We start from the raw sequence: 16,131 nt of genomic DNA, 5'->3' as shown, positions 1-16,131 counted from the left end.
TTACATCCTGTATAAATGGCACAATGCTAAATAAAATAGGAGGCTACAACAAAAGTTGTATGGTATGGGATAGTGGTGTCACAAAGCAAACGAATGAAAAGTGGGAATAGGGGCGGCGCCTGTGGCTCAAAGGGGTAGGGTGCCGACCCCATATGCCAGAGGTGGCGGGTTCAAACCCAGCCCCAGCCAAAAAAAAAAGAAAAGTGGGAATAAGCATCTACTTCTTAAGAATTCTGGTGACAGAAAGTAGAATATGTTTAATTAGAGGTTGCTCTATTCACTCAGATGTTTACAAGGCATTGTTTGAAGCACTGGGAAGTCAGCAGTGGACAACAGACAAAGTCCCTTATAAAGACAGACCATAAACAAATAAGAATCAAATGTCATAATGTCTGTTCATAAAAAAGTGGCAAGAATAAAAAGAAATACAGGGATGAGAGTGAACGGGGTGCAAGATGAGATAGTTCTAGAGTGGTCAAGGAAGGCCTCAGCACAGAGTGAGGGCAAAGCTTCCTTACAGATCCGTAGTTACCAATGCACCTCTGCACCACAAAGGTTCATGGCTACTGTTACTAGTGACTGATTTCTGAAAGACTAAACAAAGAACATAAAACAATACATTTGTTCTCCTTTATCATTCCATTTTACATTTGGATCTTAATGAGCAGAAACTTGTCCTCCTTCCAAGAATATAAAGTATTCTCCATGATGATGATGATTTTGTTGTTATTATGCACTATGTGTAAGTGTAATTAATAGGTAATTGGTCCTGCTTTTAAACTATCAGAAAGAACACTCGAGAATATCCTAAAGCACAGGTAACAAAAGAAAAAATAGATAAAATAGGCTACCTCAAAATTAAAAACTTTCATGTACCAAAGGACACAACCAACAGAATGAAAGGCAATTCACAAGATGGGACACAATATTTGCAAATCATGGATCTGATAGGGGGTTGATATCTAGAATACATAAAGAACTCCTACAACTCAACAACAAAAACAATAAAATTTAAAAATAGGCAAGGGATGTGAACAAATATTTTTCCAAAGAAGATAATCAAATGGCCAAACAATGCTCAACATCACTGATCACTAGAGAAAAGCAAATCAAAACTATGTATCACTTTATTGAGATAGCTATTATCAAAAAAGGAAACAAAATAACAAGTGTTGGAGAAGAGGTCGTGAAAATGGAATCCTTGTACACTGTTGATGGGATGCTGTAGCCTCTGTGCAATTTTTTTCCTCAAAGAATTAAAATAGGCTGGGTGTGGTGGCGGCTCATGCCTGTAAACCTAGCTATTTGGGAGGCTAAGCCAGGAGGACCGCTTGAGCCCAAGTGTTAGAGATCAGCTTGGGCAACATAGTGAGATCCTATCTCTTAAAAATGAAAATAGAAATTACTATGTAACTCAACAATTACACTTCTGGGTATATACTCAAAGACCTGGAAAGAAGGTCTCAAAGAGATACTTGCACCCATGTTCACAGCAGCATTATTTACAACAGCTAAAAGGCGGAAGCAACCAAGCATTCATCAATGAATGAATAAACAAAAGACAGTACAATGGAATGCCTCACAAAAGAAGGAAATTCTTTTTCTTTTTTTTTTTTTTTTCCCCCAGACAGTCTCACTCTGTTACCTGGGTAAAGTGCCGTGGTATCATCATAGCTCATAGCAACTTCAGATTCTTGGGCTCAGATGATCCTCTTACCTTAGCCTCCTGAATAGCTAGAACTATAGGTACCTGCCACCATGCCCAGGTCATTTTTTGTTTTGTTTTGTTTTTTCCCCTATTTTTAGTAGAGATGGGGGTCTTGCTCTTGTTCAGGCTGGTCTCAAACTCCTGAACTCAAGGAATCCTCCTGCCTCAGCCTCCTAAAGTGCTAGGATTATAGGTGTGAGCCACTCCACCCAGCACAAAGAAAGAAAATTCTGATACATGCTACAACATGGATGGATCTTTAAGACATCAAGTCAAGTAAAATATAACAGTCACGAAAGGACAAATACTGTATGATTCCATCTCTATGAGGAAACTAGAATCAAATTCATAGAGAAAGAAAGTAGAATGGTGGCTGTAGGAAGATGGGAGGAATGGGGAATTATTGTTCAATGAATATGAAAGTTTCATTTGGGAAGATGAAATAAATTCTGGAGAATAATATCTGTGATGGTTGAAAAACTTTAAGTGTACTTAATGCCACTGAACTATACAATTAAAAACAGTCTCAGCTATAAACTGTGGTATATGTATACCAAGGAATACTTACTATTCAGCCATAAAAAACGGAGACTTTGCATCTTTTGTATTAACCTGGATATAGCTGGAGAACATTCATTCTCTTTAGTAAAATATCTTTAGTAAGAATGGAAAAGCAAGTATCCAATGTATTCAATATGTATGTTATCAGGCCCAAGGGCCTCTTCCATCCTTGTCAAGGGTGGTGCTAACACAAGGGGAGTGCTAACCCTCTCTCCTTTCATACAACACCCAATGTATTCAATATGAAGCCATTAGACAAACTAATACATACCCACAGAAGAGAAAAATTCAATTTAATTCAGGTTGGGGGAAAGAGGGGAAGAGGAAGGAGTTAAAAGCGGAGGAGGGAGAGGACTTGGTGTGCTCTCACCTAATAGACACAATGTAAGGATATATAGTACATCTCCTGGGTGAGGGGCACAATTACAACAAGGACCTTACCTAATAAACACAAACACTATAATCTAATTATTTGTACACTCATATTAATCTGAAAAATAATCCCAGTTTCTTGGGAGGCTTACGTGGGAGGGTGGTTTAGGCCCAGGAATTCAAGGCCAGCCTGTGCAACCCAGCAAGACCTTCCTCTAAAATTAAACAAACAAGTCCATAATCCTCACTTCCAGTGCCAACGTCCCTCCTACCTCTCATTTGAACTGTGAGCCTTCACTTATCCCTACAGTTTATTCTTAACACAGCAATAAGTGATTCTGTTAAGACACAAATAATGTATCTTGCTGTTCTACTCAAAATTCTCTAATTATTTCCCATCTTACCCAGAGTAAAAGATTAGCCAAGCTGTGCATCATCTGGCTCCTAACCCTGCTCTGTGGCTATCACTATGGGATTCCCACTACATTCTTATCTTGCAGTGAAACTGGTCTTTCTGATTAGTGAACACGCTAAGCACAGTTCCACCTTAGGGACTTTGCATTTACTATACTTTTTGACTGGATCACTATTTTTCCACATACACACATAACTTATAGCCTCATATCCTCTGGTCAAATGTCACCATATTGGAAAGACCTTCTCCAATTTCCCTCATCTAAAATAGCACCCCTCCCATCTCTGTCATTCTCAATCCTCTTACTATGAACCAAAGGAAGAACGCTAACTTCTGTATCTTTTACACCAGCTGGCATAGTGCCAACTTTTCAGCAAAAGACATAACAAAATAATCAGATAACAATTAACCAAAATAATTAGACAGGTACAACTAACTTTATATTTTTCTATATTCTTCAATCACGACATTCATCATATTTTATGACATTACTTATTATGAAATTATTATCTTCCCCACAAGACTACAAGAGCAAGGACAAACTTCTTACATTACAATTTACTAACATTCAATAATTAGAACATTTGATGAACACTTAACACGTACCAGGCATCACTCTAAGTACTTTAAATGTATTAATTCATATAATTAACACATCAAAGTATAAAACAGATACCATCCTCATATTCATAATAAACAAAAAACAAGGAGTAAGTTTACTGTCCAAGTTTATAAAGACAGTTAAAGTGGTAACACCAGGACTCAAACTAGGTCCAAACCCTGGTATCCTTAGCCATTCATTATGCTATACCACCTCTTTGTTAGTGGGATAAAGTGCCAGGGGAGAGGGTTTGTTAATGTAATTGGATTAAGATTCCCTTAGGAGGTAACATTTGAACTGAGAATTGAATAAAGTAGATTTATCCAAGTCACTACCTAGGAACAAGTGTTCTGGGCCTAAGAAATACAAGACAAAAGGGAACTAAGGAAAAGGACTAAACTGAGGAATAGGGAAGGCAGGAAAAGACAAAGTGTGCCAGAAAGACAGGTATCAAATAAGCAGAAGTGGGTTAGGTAATGAGGGTGAAGAGGTGGCAGAGAAATTTGCATGTGGGACTCTTAGGAAGGAGCTGGGTTAGCACTAGGAAAGAGGGTTAACAAAAGTGCTATGCTTGAAAGATACGGTCCTACCCCCGACGGTTGCTGCTGAGGACTTCCAGAATTCGTTCACCTGAAGGACATCATGAGCTCTTGGAGGACAGTTACAGTGCTTAGGAAAATGATGAATGGAACAATAGGACAAGACCCCATGACCCTGGCTAAGCTCACTGCCTAGAAACCATGGACATGTCAAAATTTTGTGCTGTTTTCAAATACGAGTTCTGTTGTGGAAAGAATACAGTACAGACACACTTTCTCTTCAGGATTCTTAAATTAAAAATACTCAAATGTAAGGGGCCAATGGAGATAAACTTTTAAACGCAACTACGTATTACTAGCTGGGCTTTTCATTGTATTCTGTGTTTTGTTCATTTTCATGCTTAGTTATTAAAAAAGCTAAAAAGTTTAATAGTTTTTTAAATCAGCATTCAAATTAGGAAAAGGAGGTTGTTTATCTCTAAGTGACAGAGTAAAAAAAGAAAAAAAGAAAATGGAAAAGGAAATGAAAAAGAAAAAGGAGGCTGTCAAAAAATTATATATAATTTATACCGTCTCTTGTATATAATAGAATGCTTAAGTTTTTTTTCATTATTTAAACAAATATATTAACCAAAACCAGCAGGCAAAAAAACTTAGAAATAAAATGTAATACCACATTACAGATACCATAGTTGATTCTGCTTTCATATTAGTATTCCTTCTTACCTGATGAAGAACTTCCAGAGTAACAGGATAAAAGAGGTTTTCAATAATTATTCGGAGCACAGGGCTCTGCCCGGGGAGGACTGGGCTTTCATTAGAAGAAGCTCCAGGAAGGGCCAGGCCTCCTGACTGGACAGCACTGACAGCCTGCAGTGCAGCTTGGGCTCTCTAAAGAACAATCCAAAATGAGAAGCTTTGATTATTTAAAAGCATCATATGCATCCTAAAATTTAGCTGATGTAGAACAATATGAAGTAATATGGTTAAATTAAAAAAAAAATATATATCTACTCTATCTGGATATACACATACTAAACATGTAATCAGTCAAGAGTTCAAGACCTGCCTTCTTATCACAATGACACCACGTTTAAGAAAGTTGCTTAAATTTACTTTAAAACAAAACAGGAAAATACAAGAAAATTCAGAAATAATTTTTTTTTTTTTTAGAGACAGAGTCTCACTGTACCGCCCTCGGGTAGAGTGGCATGACGTCACACAGCTCACAGCAACCTCTAACTGTTGGGCTTACGCAATTCTCCTGCCTCAGCCTCCGGAGCAGCTGGGACTACAGGTGCCGCCACAACGCCCGGCTATTTTTTTTTGGTTGCAGTTTGGCCGGGGCTGGGTTTGAACCCGCCACCCTCAGCATATGGGGCCGGCGCCCTACTCACTGAGCCACAGGCGCCACCGAAGAAATAATTTTTATTTCCTAACTTTTAAAAGACAATGGGGAGAAAAGACATTCTGAAAGCAACATTACAGACCATAGCATAGGGTGTTAGAGCCCAAGCAGTAATAGGCAGACAAACTTTTAACTATCCTTCATTTAAAAAAAAATCCCTCACTAAAAGGATGTAGAGCACTGTAAAAAATACGGCTGGTTCCAGAACTGGGGCAGAGATGAGTATAAACAGTTTTCGTTTCTGTGGGGTCTTTTTGGGTCAGAATGCAAGGAAGTGTTCAATGAATGCTAGGAACAAGTCAAACAACATAAAAGCCTCCAGCATGAAGAACAGGGCACAATGGCTCATTATCTACAATCCTAGAACTTTGGGAGCCTAAGCCCGAAGAATTGCTTGAGGCCAGGAGTTCTAGATTAGCCTGAGCAACATAGTGAGACCCTGTCTCTACAAAAAATGAAACAAAATAGCTGGGCATAGTGTCACACGCCTGTAGCAGCAACTACTCAAGAGGCTGAGGCAGGATCACTTGAGCCCAGGATTTTGAGATTGCAATGAGCTATGATGACCATGCTGTACTGTAGCTCAGGCAATAGAGCAAGACCCTGTCTCAAGCAAACAAACAATTAAACAACAACAAAGTAACTTTACAGTGGAGAAGCCTGGCAAACACCAGTCTAATCAAAGAACACACTATCAGTAATGCAACAAACTGAAATCATGTGCTACCTAATAAGATGCAATAAGAGCACAGCATTATTTCTGTGATGTTCCTGTCAAAGACACACAGATAATTCTGAATTGAATCTCTAAAATTGAAAAACATTCTTAAAAATAAATTTCCTGTAATTTCCAACAATGTTAAGGCTATGAAAGTCAAAAGAGACTAAAAAGACATGATAAACAAATGAAACATGTCATTCTGATAAACAAATGAAACATGTCATTCTGAACTGGATCATTTTGCTATAGCAAATATTATTGGGACAACTGGCAAAAATTGAATGGGGTCTGAGGACTAGAGAGAAGTAATATATCAACGTTAACCTTTTAACACTGATTTTATACCCTAGTTGGTGGAAGAAAGTACTTGTTTGTAGAAAATGCACACTAAACAGTATTAGACAAAGGACAAGGTTGGTAATTTATTCCCAAATGGCTTAAGAAATCAAAACTTCATTGTACTCTGTGGGCAACTTTTGTCTAAGCCTGTGACCATCCCAAAATTTAAATCAATTACTTAAAAAATGAAGTGAAGGCTCGGCGCCCGTAGCACAGGGGTTACAGTGCCAGCCACGTACACTAAGGGTGGTAAGTTCAAACCTGCCCGGGCCAGTTAAATAATGACAACTGCAACCAAAAAATAGCTGGGTGTTGTGGGGGGCACCTGTAGTCCCAGCTACTTGGGAGGCTGAAACAAGAGAATTGCTTAAGCCCCAGAGTTGGAGGTTGCTGTGAGCTGTGATGCTACAGCACTCTATCCACGGTGACATAGTGAGACTGTGTCTCAAAAAAAAAAAGTGAAAAGAGAGAAAATTGAGAAGAACGATCACTGAAATAAAATGCATTTTTCTTATCATTTAAGAAAGGTGATAACTAGTAAAATATTTGTGCAACACAATGAAAAAATCCTACCACTTTACTGTAGCTATTTTTTTACATATTGTATTCAGTTGCAATTTTAAAGATCACAGCATTTGTGTACTATTTTGAATTGCAACACTTTGTATGTTTTGTTTCATGATTGTAATTTTGGGGTTTTTTTTGTTTACTATTTACTATTTAATTTCATACCACCTCTCTAATATGAGACATCTAAGTAGTTTTCAATAATTTGGTAGGCTAAGTAACAGGAAAATAAATACCTTTCTGAAAACTATCAGTCTTTTACTTTCTGTATGCTTAACATCTGAACAACTTCCACTTTTATATTTGTTTATATCCTTTTTTATTATGTGTGTATATAGCCCTTTTAATAACATCATTTTTATGATATATAGTTGTTTTTTTTTTTTTTTTTTTTGAGACAGAGTCTTAAGCTGTCACCCTGGGTAGAGTACCGTGGCATCACAGCTCACAGCAATCTCAAACTCTTGGGCTGAAGCTATTCTCTTGCCTCAGCCTCCCAAGTAGCTGGGACTACAGGTGCCTGCCACAACGCCTGGCTATTTTTTGGTTGTAATTGTCATTGTTGTTTGACAGGCTCAGGCTGGATTCGAACCTTCCAGCTCCCGTGTATATGGCTGGCACTCTAGCCGCTTGAGCTACAGGCACCGAGCCCATATACAGATTTTTATGTATCAGATAATATTCAAACTGCCAAGTGTTCAAGTTTCCAAAGCATTATTATCTTTGCAAATATATGAACAATTATTTGAGTATCATTAATTATCAAAACTATGCTAGTACACACTCAAGTGTATAGGATACTGAGCACCCCAATCCCACTTAAACCATGGCAGTTTATCTCATCTATTTTACACTTTACACTGGGCTTGCCAGTAAGATTTTTGTGGACAACAAGAGTGCTACTGCTTTTAACAGCTTAAAAACTAATTCGTACTTCTCCAGTAACTATGGAGAAAGAGTAATCAATTAAAAAAGACCCAGAATTGACAGAGGGGTTAGAATTAGCAGACAATGTAAATCATTTACTGTAACTGTATTCCACACACTGAAACAGTTTAGAGACATGGAAGATATAAACAGTGCTGCCCAAGAGAATTTCCTGTTATGATGGAAATGTTTGCTATCTACACTGTCCATTCTGATAACCACAAGCCACAGGTGGCTAGTGAGCACTTGACTACTGAAACTGAGAAACTGATTTTTAAATTTTTATTTTAATTAATTTAAATTTAGCCAAATTAGTTAATGTCTATCATATAGGATCTCACAGCTCTAGAATGTCTAGGGGAAAACATCATCACAGGGACGTTTTTAGTGTAATAACTATTTCTATTTCTCTTAAATTGATTAAAAAATCTTCTCAAAACTAATCATATACAATCAAAGTAAATTTAACCTCGCTGGCCTCTTTACTTCCTTATGCCATGCATCATTCCATCAATTCTTTTTATTAAACAATTCTTTTTTTTTTGTTTTGTTTTTTAGAGACAGAGTCTCACTTTATCACCCGTGGTAGAGTGCCATGGTGTCACACAACTCACTGCAACCTCCAACTCCTGGGCTTAGGTGATTCTCTTCCCTCAGCCTCCCGAGCAGCTGGGACTACAGGCGCCAGCCACAATGCCCGGCTATTTTTTTGTTGTAGTCTGGCAGGGGCCGGGTTTGAACCCGCCACCCTCGGCATATGGGGCCAGCGCCCTACTCGCTGAGCCACAGGTGCCGCCCTTATTAAACAATTCTGTATGAGTATTTGCTGTTGCTAGTACTGTTTCCGTTATACTGTCCTTTCTTTCACCCCTTCCTCTTTGGTATAAGGGATATCATAATGGAAAAAACTGAGAAGCTGTGGTATTATCCTTCTGGAGATGTCAATATACTCTGGAATGGTACTTCATAGAGCATTAAGTGCAAAGCTCTCTATATAGCAGGCATGAAGGATATAGTTTTGACAATAAAAATCTGGGAAAATATCTGAAAAAATAAGTTGGATTTTGTAAAACATTCTATAGTTTGAATTTTTAATTGGGCAAAAGCTAAAAAGCTAAAAATTATGAAACAGAACTTCTATGTGGAAAATAAATGTTTGCACAACAAACTCTCTGTAATGATTACACTGTTAATAAAGGGAGTATCAATGGCAGTATAATCAGGAAAACAGGTTTTATTTAGGTGGGATAAGGACAGATATTTCATGTAAAATGTTAACATATCTGGGTAATACAAAGACATTGCTCAAATTTAGAAGATGGAAATTAACTGAAGTACAGCTTGTAAGTGTTCAGTCTGATGATTTTTTAGGAAATATTTAGGGGAAAATCTTTCTCTGTGCAGATGTACAAACTTCCATCCACTAGGTCAGGAAAAACAACACACACACACACACACACATATGTGTACTGTATTATACTAATCCAATAATGACTATCATTAACACAACCGTTTCTCAAACGCTTTACCTCAGAATATGTTTAAACTTTTGTAGTTATAATTTTAGCTTGAATCAAGAAGAAAAAAATACCTGATATTCACCTAACTTTCTGGCAAGTATATCTATAAGCTGTCCATAGCTGCAACAGCTTGCTATTCAGAGAACATAAAGAAAATGAAACACTAATCTATCAGCTTTGTAAGAAAATATACGGTACTTTCAAAATATGCAAACAGGTACCTTCAATTTTGATGTCAGATTTCGTGTGAGACTTTGAATAAAAGAAAAATTATTACATTTTATCAAACATTAATGTATACAAATTGCACAAAAGTAACAAAATGGAAAGGGTACTGAGAAGAAATGAAGGCTAAGATTAAACTAGGTCATTTAGGCTGGCTTTGGTTGCCAAGCAACTGGGATTTCTCAGTTTCTCTTTAGAATAATCCAATCTTTAACAATTTTATTAAATTGTTTTTTTCTCCTTTAAGATTTACACAAACATACTCAGCAATAGCACTAATGGGAAAACTGCAGGACTTAACATGAAGGAAAATTAAACACTCTACTGAAGGACATAAAAGAAAAACAAAATACAACTTCCTGTGCAAAAGGATTAGAGAGGGCCAGGCATGGTAGCTCAAGCCTATAGTTCCAGCTACTTGGAAGGCTAAAGCAAGAGGATCACTTGAGCCCAAGAGTTTGAAGTTGTTGTGAGCTATAACACCATAGCACTCTACCGAGGCCAACAAAGTAAGGCTCTGTCTCAAAAAAAAAAAAAAAAAATCAGAGAATAATATACATATGCTAATAATACCCCAAATTAATCCATAAAATCAACTCAATAATTCCAGTTATGTTTAGGCTGGGTAGAAATTGCAAAAAATTCTAAACTCTATCCAGAGAAACAAACAAACTAGTTTTTGAAGAGACAGTAACAAATAGAGCCTTGACAGACACTATATTAAGCTATAGGGCTCACAAAAGCATGAATGGAATCTAGGCTTTTAGAATCCAAAAGCTAGCCCAGGTCAGATACGAAGTGCATATCATATGAACAGCATACATGATGGCAGAATCTACAGCACGTCTAACAAGTGTGTGTGCTCATATACACCATATGCATGCTATAAACAAGTACATCATGTGTATGGAAAACCAGAATATGATTAAGAGAAGTTTCACATCGGTGGACAATAAACACGTTATTCAAAAAATCATGCAGGGAAAACCGTTCTCTTAGAGTAAAAAAGGCCAAAGCCCTATCCCTACTCCAAACATCCAAAAAATTCCTAATAGAACAAATACTTAAATAGCAAAATAAAGATAAGTAAAACATAATAGTATTGGAAAAAAACATAAGTGGATTCTTTTTTTTATCTTGGTGTGCTAGGTCTTGCTCAGCATGGTGCCAAAGTCAGAAAAGATTATATTATGGCAATCTTAAGAGATTTCACTATATGTATAAAAACATTTTAAAATGGATTAGCAGAAAAATTCATAGAGCCTGGAAGTAGAATGGTAGTTGACAGAAGCAGGAGAGAGGAGGAAGCAGGGACTTAACTGTTTAATAGGTAGAGTTTCAGTTTGGGATGATGAGAAAGTTCTAGAGATAGATGGTGGTTATAATACAATAATGAGCATGTACTTAATGCCTCTTGACTGTACATTTTAAAATAGCTGAAATGGTAAATTTTATAGTATGTACACGTATATTTTAGCCCAATAAAAACATTTACAGGCCAGGCACAGTCATTCATGCTTGTAACTCTAGCACTCTGGGAGGTGAAAGTGGGAGGATCCCTCGAGGACAAAAGTTTCACACCAACCTGAACATAGAGGCTCTGTATCTACAAAAAAAAAATTAGCTGGGCACGGTGCACCTTTAGTCCCAGCTACTAGGAGGCTAAGGCAGGAGCAGCACTTGAACGAGGGAGTTTGAGGTTGTACTGAGCTATGATTGTTGCCACTGCACACCAGCCTGGGTGACAGAGCAAGACCTTGTCTCAAAAAAAAGAAAGAAAATAAAAAGAAAAGAAAGAGAAAGATTATGTGCAGGAAATGTCGCTGTTATAATAATATGGAAAAACTATAATTTAATCTCAAGTAGCTTGCATAATAATGCCTTTCAACAAGGAATCATAGTGGGGGTGGGGGAACCTATAGCCTTGGGGCCACATGTGGCCTTCTGGATCCTCGAGTGCAACCTTTTGACTGAAACCCAATTTTACAAAACCAATCTTTTTAATAAAGGGATTTGTTCTATGAAGTCTAGATCTGGAGGGTCACATGTGGCCTTGAGGTCATTGAGGTTCCCCAGCAATAATACAGGGGTCAAATATGCCTTTAACATAATAAAAACCCAGTTTCTTAAAAAATATACTTGTTCTGCAAATAACGTTTCTCTATCCTTAAGTAACTTCAAATTACTATTTTTAACTACTGAAAAATGAACCTGGAAAGACACAAAAGACTCAAAATGAACTATACTGAAATAAAAACAGAAAATTGAGGTAAGCAATGTTGATAATGCTACATTCCACATTCATCTTAAGGAGTCAAAAATCATTTAATGAACAATTCTGACCAAATTCTTATTAACATCTTAAGTTTGGTTACTTAACATCACAAATCTCATCATCTGTTCAACTTCTTAATGCCTTTGTTATATATTCTATAAAAAGAGACTGAAATGAATGCCTTCTACAAGTTCCTTTTAGATCTGAGACCTTAAAATATAAATTTTTCTTTTTTACAGTGAAAATTTCAAAGGACAAAATTAACTTCAAACATGCTTCTAAGTGGCACTGCTTTATCATTTCTATGCCTTGGGAGAAGAATCCACATACACAATCCTGACTAGTCAAGGATGCTAAAATGAAGAAAAGCACATAATTTTTCTGCACCTGTAAAGCATAAAAAATTAATTTTTAAGTTATGTCATACATTCTTATGCTTATTTTTAAGAACACCTTTAATACTTACAGCTTGATTAGGTAGATTGTCAGTCTTAAGTTCTCTGTGATTAGAATACTGAATATAAACAGGCTGGCTTCGAAGCTGAGGAGCAACAGGAGTGTAATAATTCACCATAGTAATAGCAGCTTCCTCAGAAGCCATTTCTAAGAAAGCCTGCAATAAATACAAGAACGTTAAGTAAAAGCTCATCTTTTTTGAAAAACAGTTAAGAACTATTTTGTTGTTCTAACTTGCTCTGAACTCATGCATGCTCTACAAAAATGATATTTATCCCCAAAGGGATGAAAAACCGTTTGCTTCAAAGGGTATCTTGGATATTAATTAGACACGTATTTGAAAAGTTGGGTTCAATAAAAGATTTGGGATTGGGAAACTGCCAGTTGATTAAATGATTTTATGTGGTTTTTAGCTTTCCTTTTGTTTCTTCTAAAATCTAGATATAATTGGAAAGACTAAAATGAGGGTGCATCACCACTGTAAATGGACGCTTTCAGAGACCATAGGCCTAAAACACATAAACAGAGACACTAAAATTTCCTGGGGGCAACTGGGAAGGTTAAAAAAAAAAGTCTAAAAAGCCTCTGTAGGGGGGTGATAGATGCAAAAAAAAAAAAGAAAAGAAAAAAAAAGCAAGGTTGAAAAACAGAGAAATGCTGTTCTAACTACCTAGATTCTTTGAGACTCTTTTTTGTGAGGCTGGGTCTCACTCTGTCACCCAGGCTAGAGTGTAAGTGGCATGATCATAACTCACTGCAACCTTGAACACCTGTGCTCATACAATCCTCCTACCTCAGTCTCCCTGAGTAGCTGGGACTACATGCATATGCCACCAAGCTCACCCAATTTTTTAATTTTATTTTTTTTAGCAACAATGTCTTGCTATGTTGCCCAGGTTGATCTCCAACTCCTGGCCTCAAGCAACCCTCCTGGCTTGGTCTTCAAAAGTGGTAGGATTACAGGCCTAAGCCACTGTGCGCCAGTCCACCACCCACATTCTTAAACAGGGATGGGGCATAATGTTTTGTTCTCCCTTATCTTTTCTTAAAACATTTATTTATGAATAAAATTAAATTTCCAGTAGGAATTGTATTACCTCACACTTTGTCAACATATCTAATAGCAGAGAACGAGAACTGCTGTGATATGGTAGGAAGGGAACCTGATTACAATCTATACCTTGCTATCACCTTGGTCACTGATACCTCTGAGCCTTGGTTTCCCCATCAAAGACTTGAAATCCTGCCTAATATGATCTTTAAGTCCCCTTGCACCTCTAACTTGAGATGATTTTAGGCAGAGTTCCTCTTAGGTGGACTGACTGGGATTTTTCAGAATAGAACTATTAAATCTCAGTTTCTGAAAGCATCCATTTAAAATGGTGGTGCCCACATTCAAATTTGCTTTTTTAACTACTTCTAGATATTAGAAGAAACAAAAATAAGAGGAAAAAACCAAGAGCTACATAAAACTAGTTAATTAAGCAGCAATTTCCTAATTCCATATCCTTTACTGTATTCAACTGTTCAAATATACTTCCAATCAGCATCTATATTACACTCTGAACAAAGTTACATATAAAAATATAAATTGTATACACACATACGTACATATGCATAAACACTATGTCTACACCTGTATGTCACATGTATTTATTTGTACATACACAATCATACAAAAGTAAAAGTTCTCCAAAGTAAGAATTACATTCTCGAACATTTCTTGAAGAGGCATTTGAAATTTCAGTCTAAAATGATAGGAAATCAGGCCTGCAGCACTGACATTATCTTAAGGACCAAGACCTCTTCCCCATACCACGTGCTCTCTATCCCTCTACCCACAAAAAACACAGTGAAAAAATTCTTCTGTCTGTCATCTCCTTCTATCACTCATTACACCACTGGCTCCCATCCCATAGATTCTTGGGGCTTTGCCCAGTGTTTCCAGGGCTTAGATTAATTTTTTAAGTGTTGTGGCTTCCTTCAAAATACAGATGTACACAAATCTATCACATTTCACATACAATTTGGAGATGCAGGTTGAGTATCCCTTATCAAAAACCTTTCAGAAGAGCAGGGACAGGGCAAGATAGCCAAACAGAAACTTCCAGGAATTGTCCCACCACACAAACACCAAATTCTATAACTAGTCATGCAAACAAGGATCTTCAGAAGAACCCAAAATCAGGCATGGTTTCAGAAAGCAGAACCAGGAACACTGAATTAAAGTTGTTACTGAAAAAGAAACAAATTTCAGCTATGAAGAATGATATGAAAATCATTCTTCCTATTTCTTCCTATAAAAAGTTATTAATAAATAATGTACACACAATAAAAGATACCAAACCCCCACAACAACAATAAAAAAAATTGGGAACAAAAATGTTTGGAATTTGGCGGTGCCTGTGGCTCAGAGGAGTAGGGCACCAGCCCCATATGCCGGAGGTGGCAGGTTCGTACCCAGCCCCGGACAAAAAAAAAAAAAAAAAAATGTTTGGAATTTCAGGTTTTAGGATATTTGCCTTATACTTACTGGTAAGCATCTCTAATTTGAAAATCTAAAATGCTGCAATGAGCATTTCCTTGGAGCATCATTTCAGCACTCAAAAACTTTTAGATATGAGAGAATTTCTTCTTTTAGAATATTCAATTTGTATTATAAGATAAAATAGCTTCGAATCCTCCAAATGTAGGGTATTTTTTAAATTAAAGAGCAAAGGATCAATTGTTCAAATTATGGAAATAGGAGAACTTTCTCTATAAAGTCAGTATTGATTTGAGTCATGGAAGTGACTTTCGATCTGTAATCACTGTGCTAACATTAGATATCTCAAGAATGACATAGGAAAAGCTGAGATGGAAGATGTTCCTTGATATTTATATCTTATTCTACATATGGCTTCTGCTTACACAAATAGTATACTCATGAAGCTTTAAGGCAAGGATCCTCAAACTACGGCCCACGGGCCACATGCAGCCCGCCGAGGACATTTATCTGGTCCGCAGGGTGTTTTTGCCACAGCTGCCTGTCTTGCTTAGCAGCCGACTTGTCCCAGCCTGCAGGGTGTTTTAGCCACCCTGCCTGTTGTGCTTAGCAGTTGACTTGTCCCCAGCTGCAGTGTGTATGTGTGGAATGTGCGCCAACTCTCCGACTCCGCTCCTTCTCTCTGTCTCTCCCGGCCCCTCCTTCTCTCTGTCTCTCCCTGCTGGGTGTTTTTGCCGTTCTGCTTAGCAGCCTATTAGTCCCGGCCCACAGTGGGTATGTGTGGAATGTGCCCCACACTCTCCCCGCCCCTCCTATTCTCTGTCTCTGAGTCCTCTTCTCAGTCTCTGGTGTAATCAGTGGAGTCACCAGGTTGCCTGTGCAGAGCCTGCTGCTGCCTAAGGACCGAGGTAAGAACAAGTTAGGATTTATTTTATTTTATTTTTTGAAGTCAGGAGGTCTTTTTTTATTTTGCAGTTAGTAGGGCCTTTTTTTTGCAGTTAAGAGGGCCTTT

General features: G+C 37.4%; 1 protein-coding gene and 1 pseudogene across 1 annotated transcript in view; both read right to left on the bottom strand.

Annotated features, from left to right (window-relative positions):
* Positions 1 to 16,131, bottom strand: part of PTBP3 (polypyrimidine tract binding protein 3) — a 109,339-nt gene that overhangs the window by 35,678 nt on the left and 57,530 nt on the right. Inside the window, 2 exon segments of the mRNA XM_053565819.1 lie at positions 4,923 to 5,087; positions 12,645 to 12,791. Of these exon segments, the coding sequence (XP_053421794.1) occupies positions 4,923 to 5,087; positions 12,645 to 12,791 (312 nt within the window).
* Positions 2,357 to 2,497, bottom strand: LOC128580345 (uncharacterized; annotated as a pseudogene).

Source organism: Nycticebus coucang, chromosome 2 (assembly GCF_027406575.1).
Source record: "Nycticebus coucang isolate mNycCou1 chromosome 2, mNycCou1.pri, whole genome shotgun sequence".
In the NCBI taxonomy this organism is placed as follows: domain Eukaryota; kingdom Metazoa; phylum Chordata; class Mammalia; order Primates; family Lorisidae; genus Nycticebus; species Nycticebus coucang.
The sequence above is the reverse complement of the archived record's forward strand: the minus strand, read 5'-3'. Positions and strand labels throughout refer to the sequence as shown.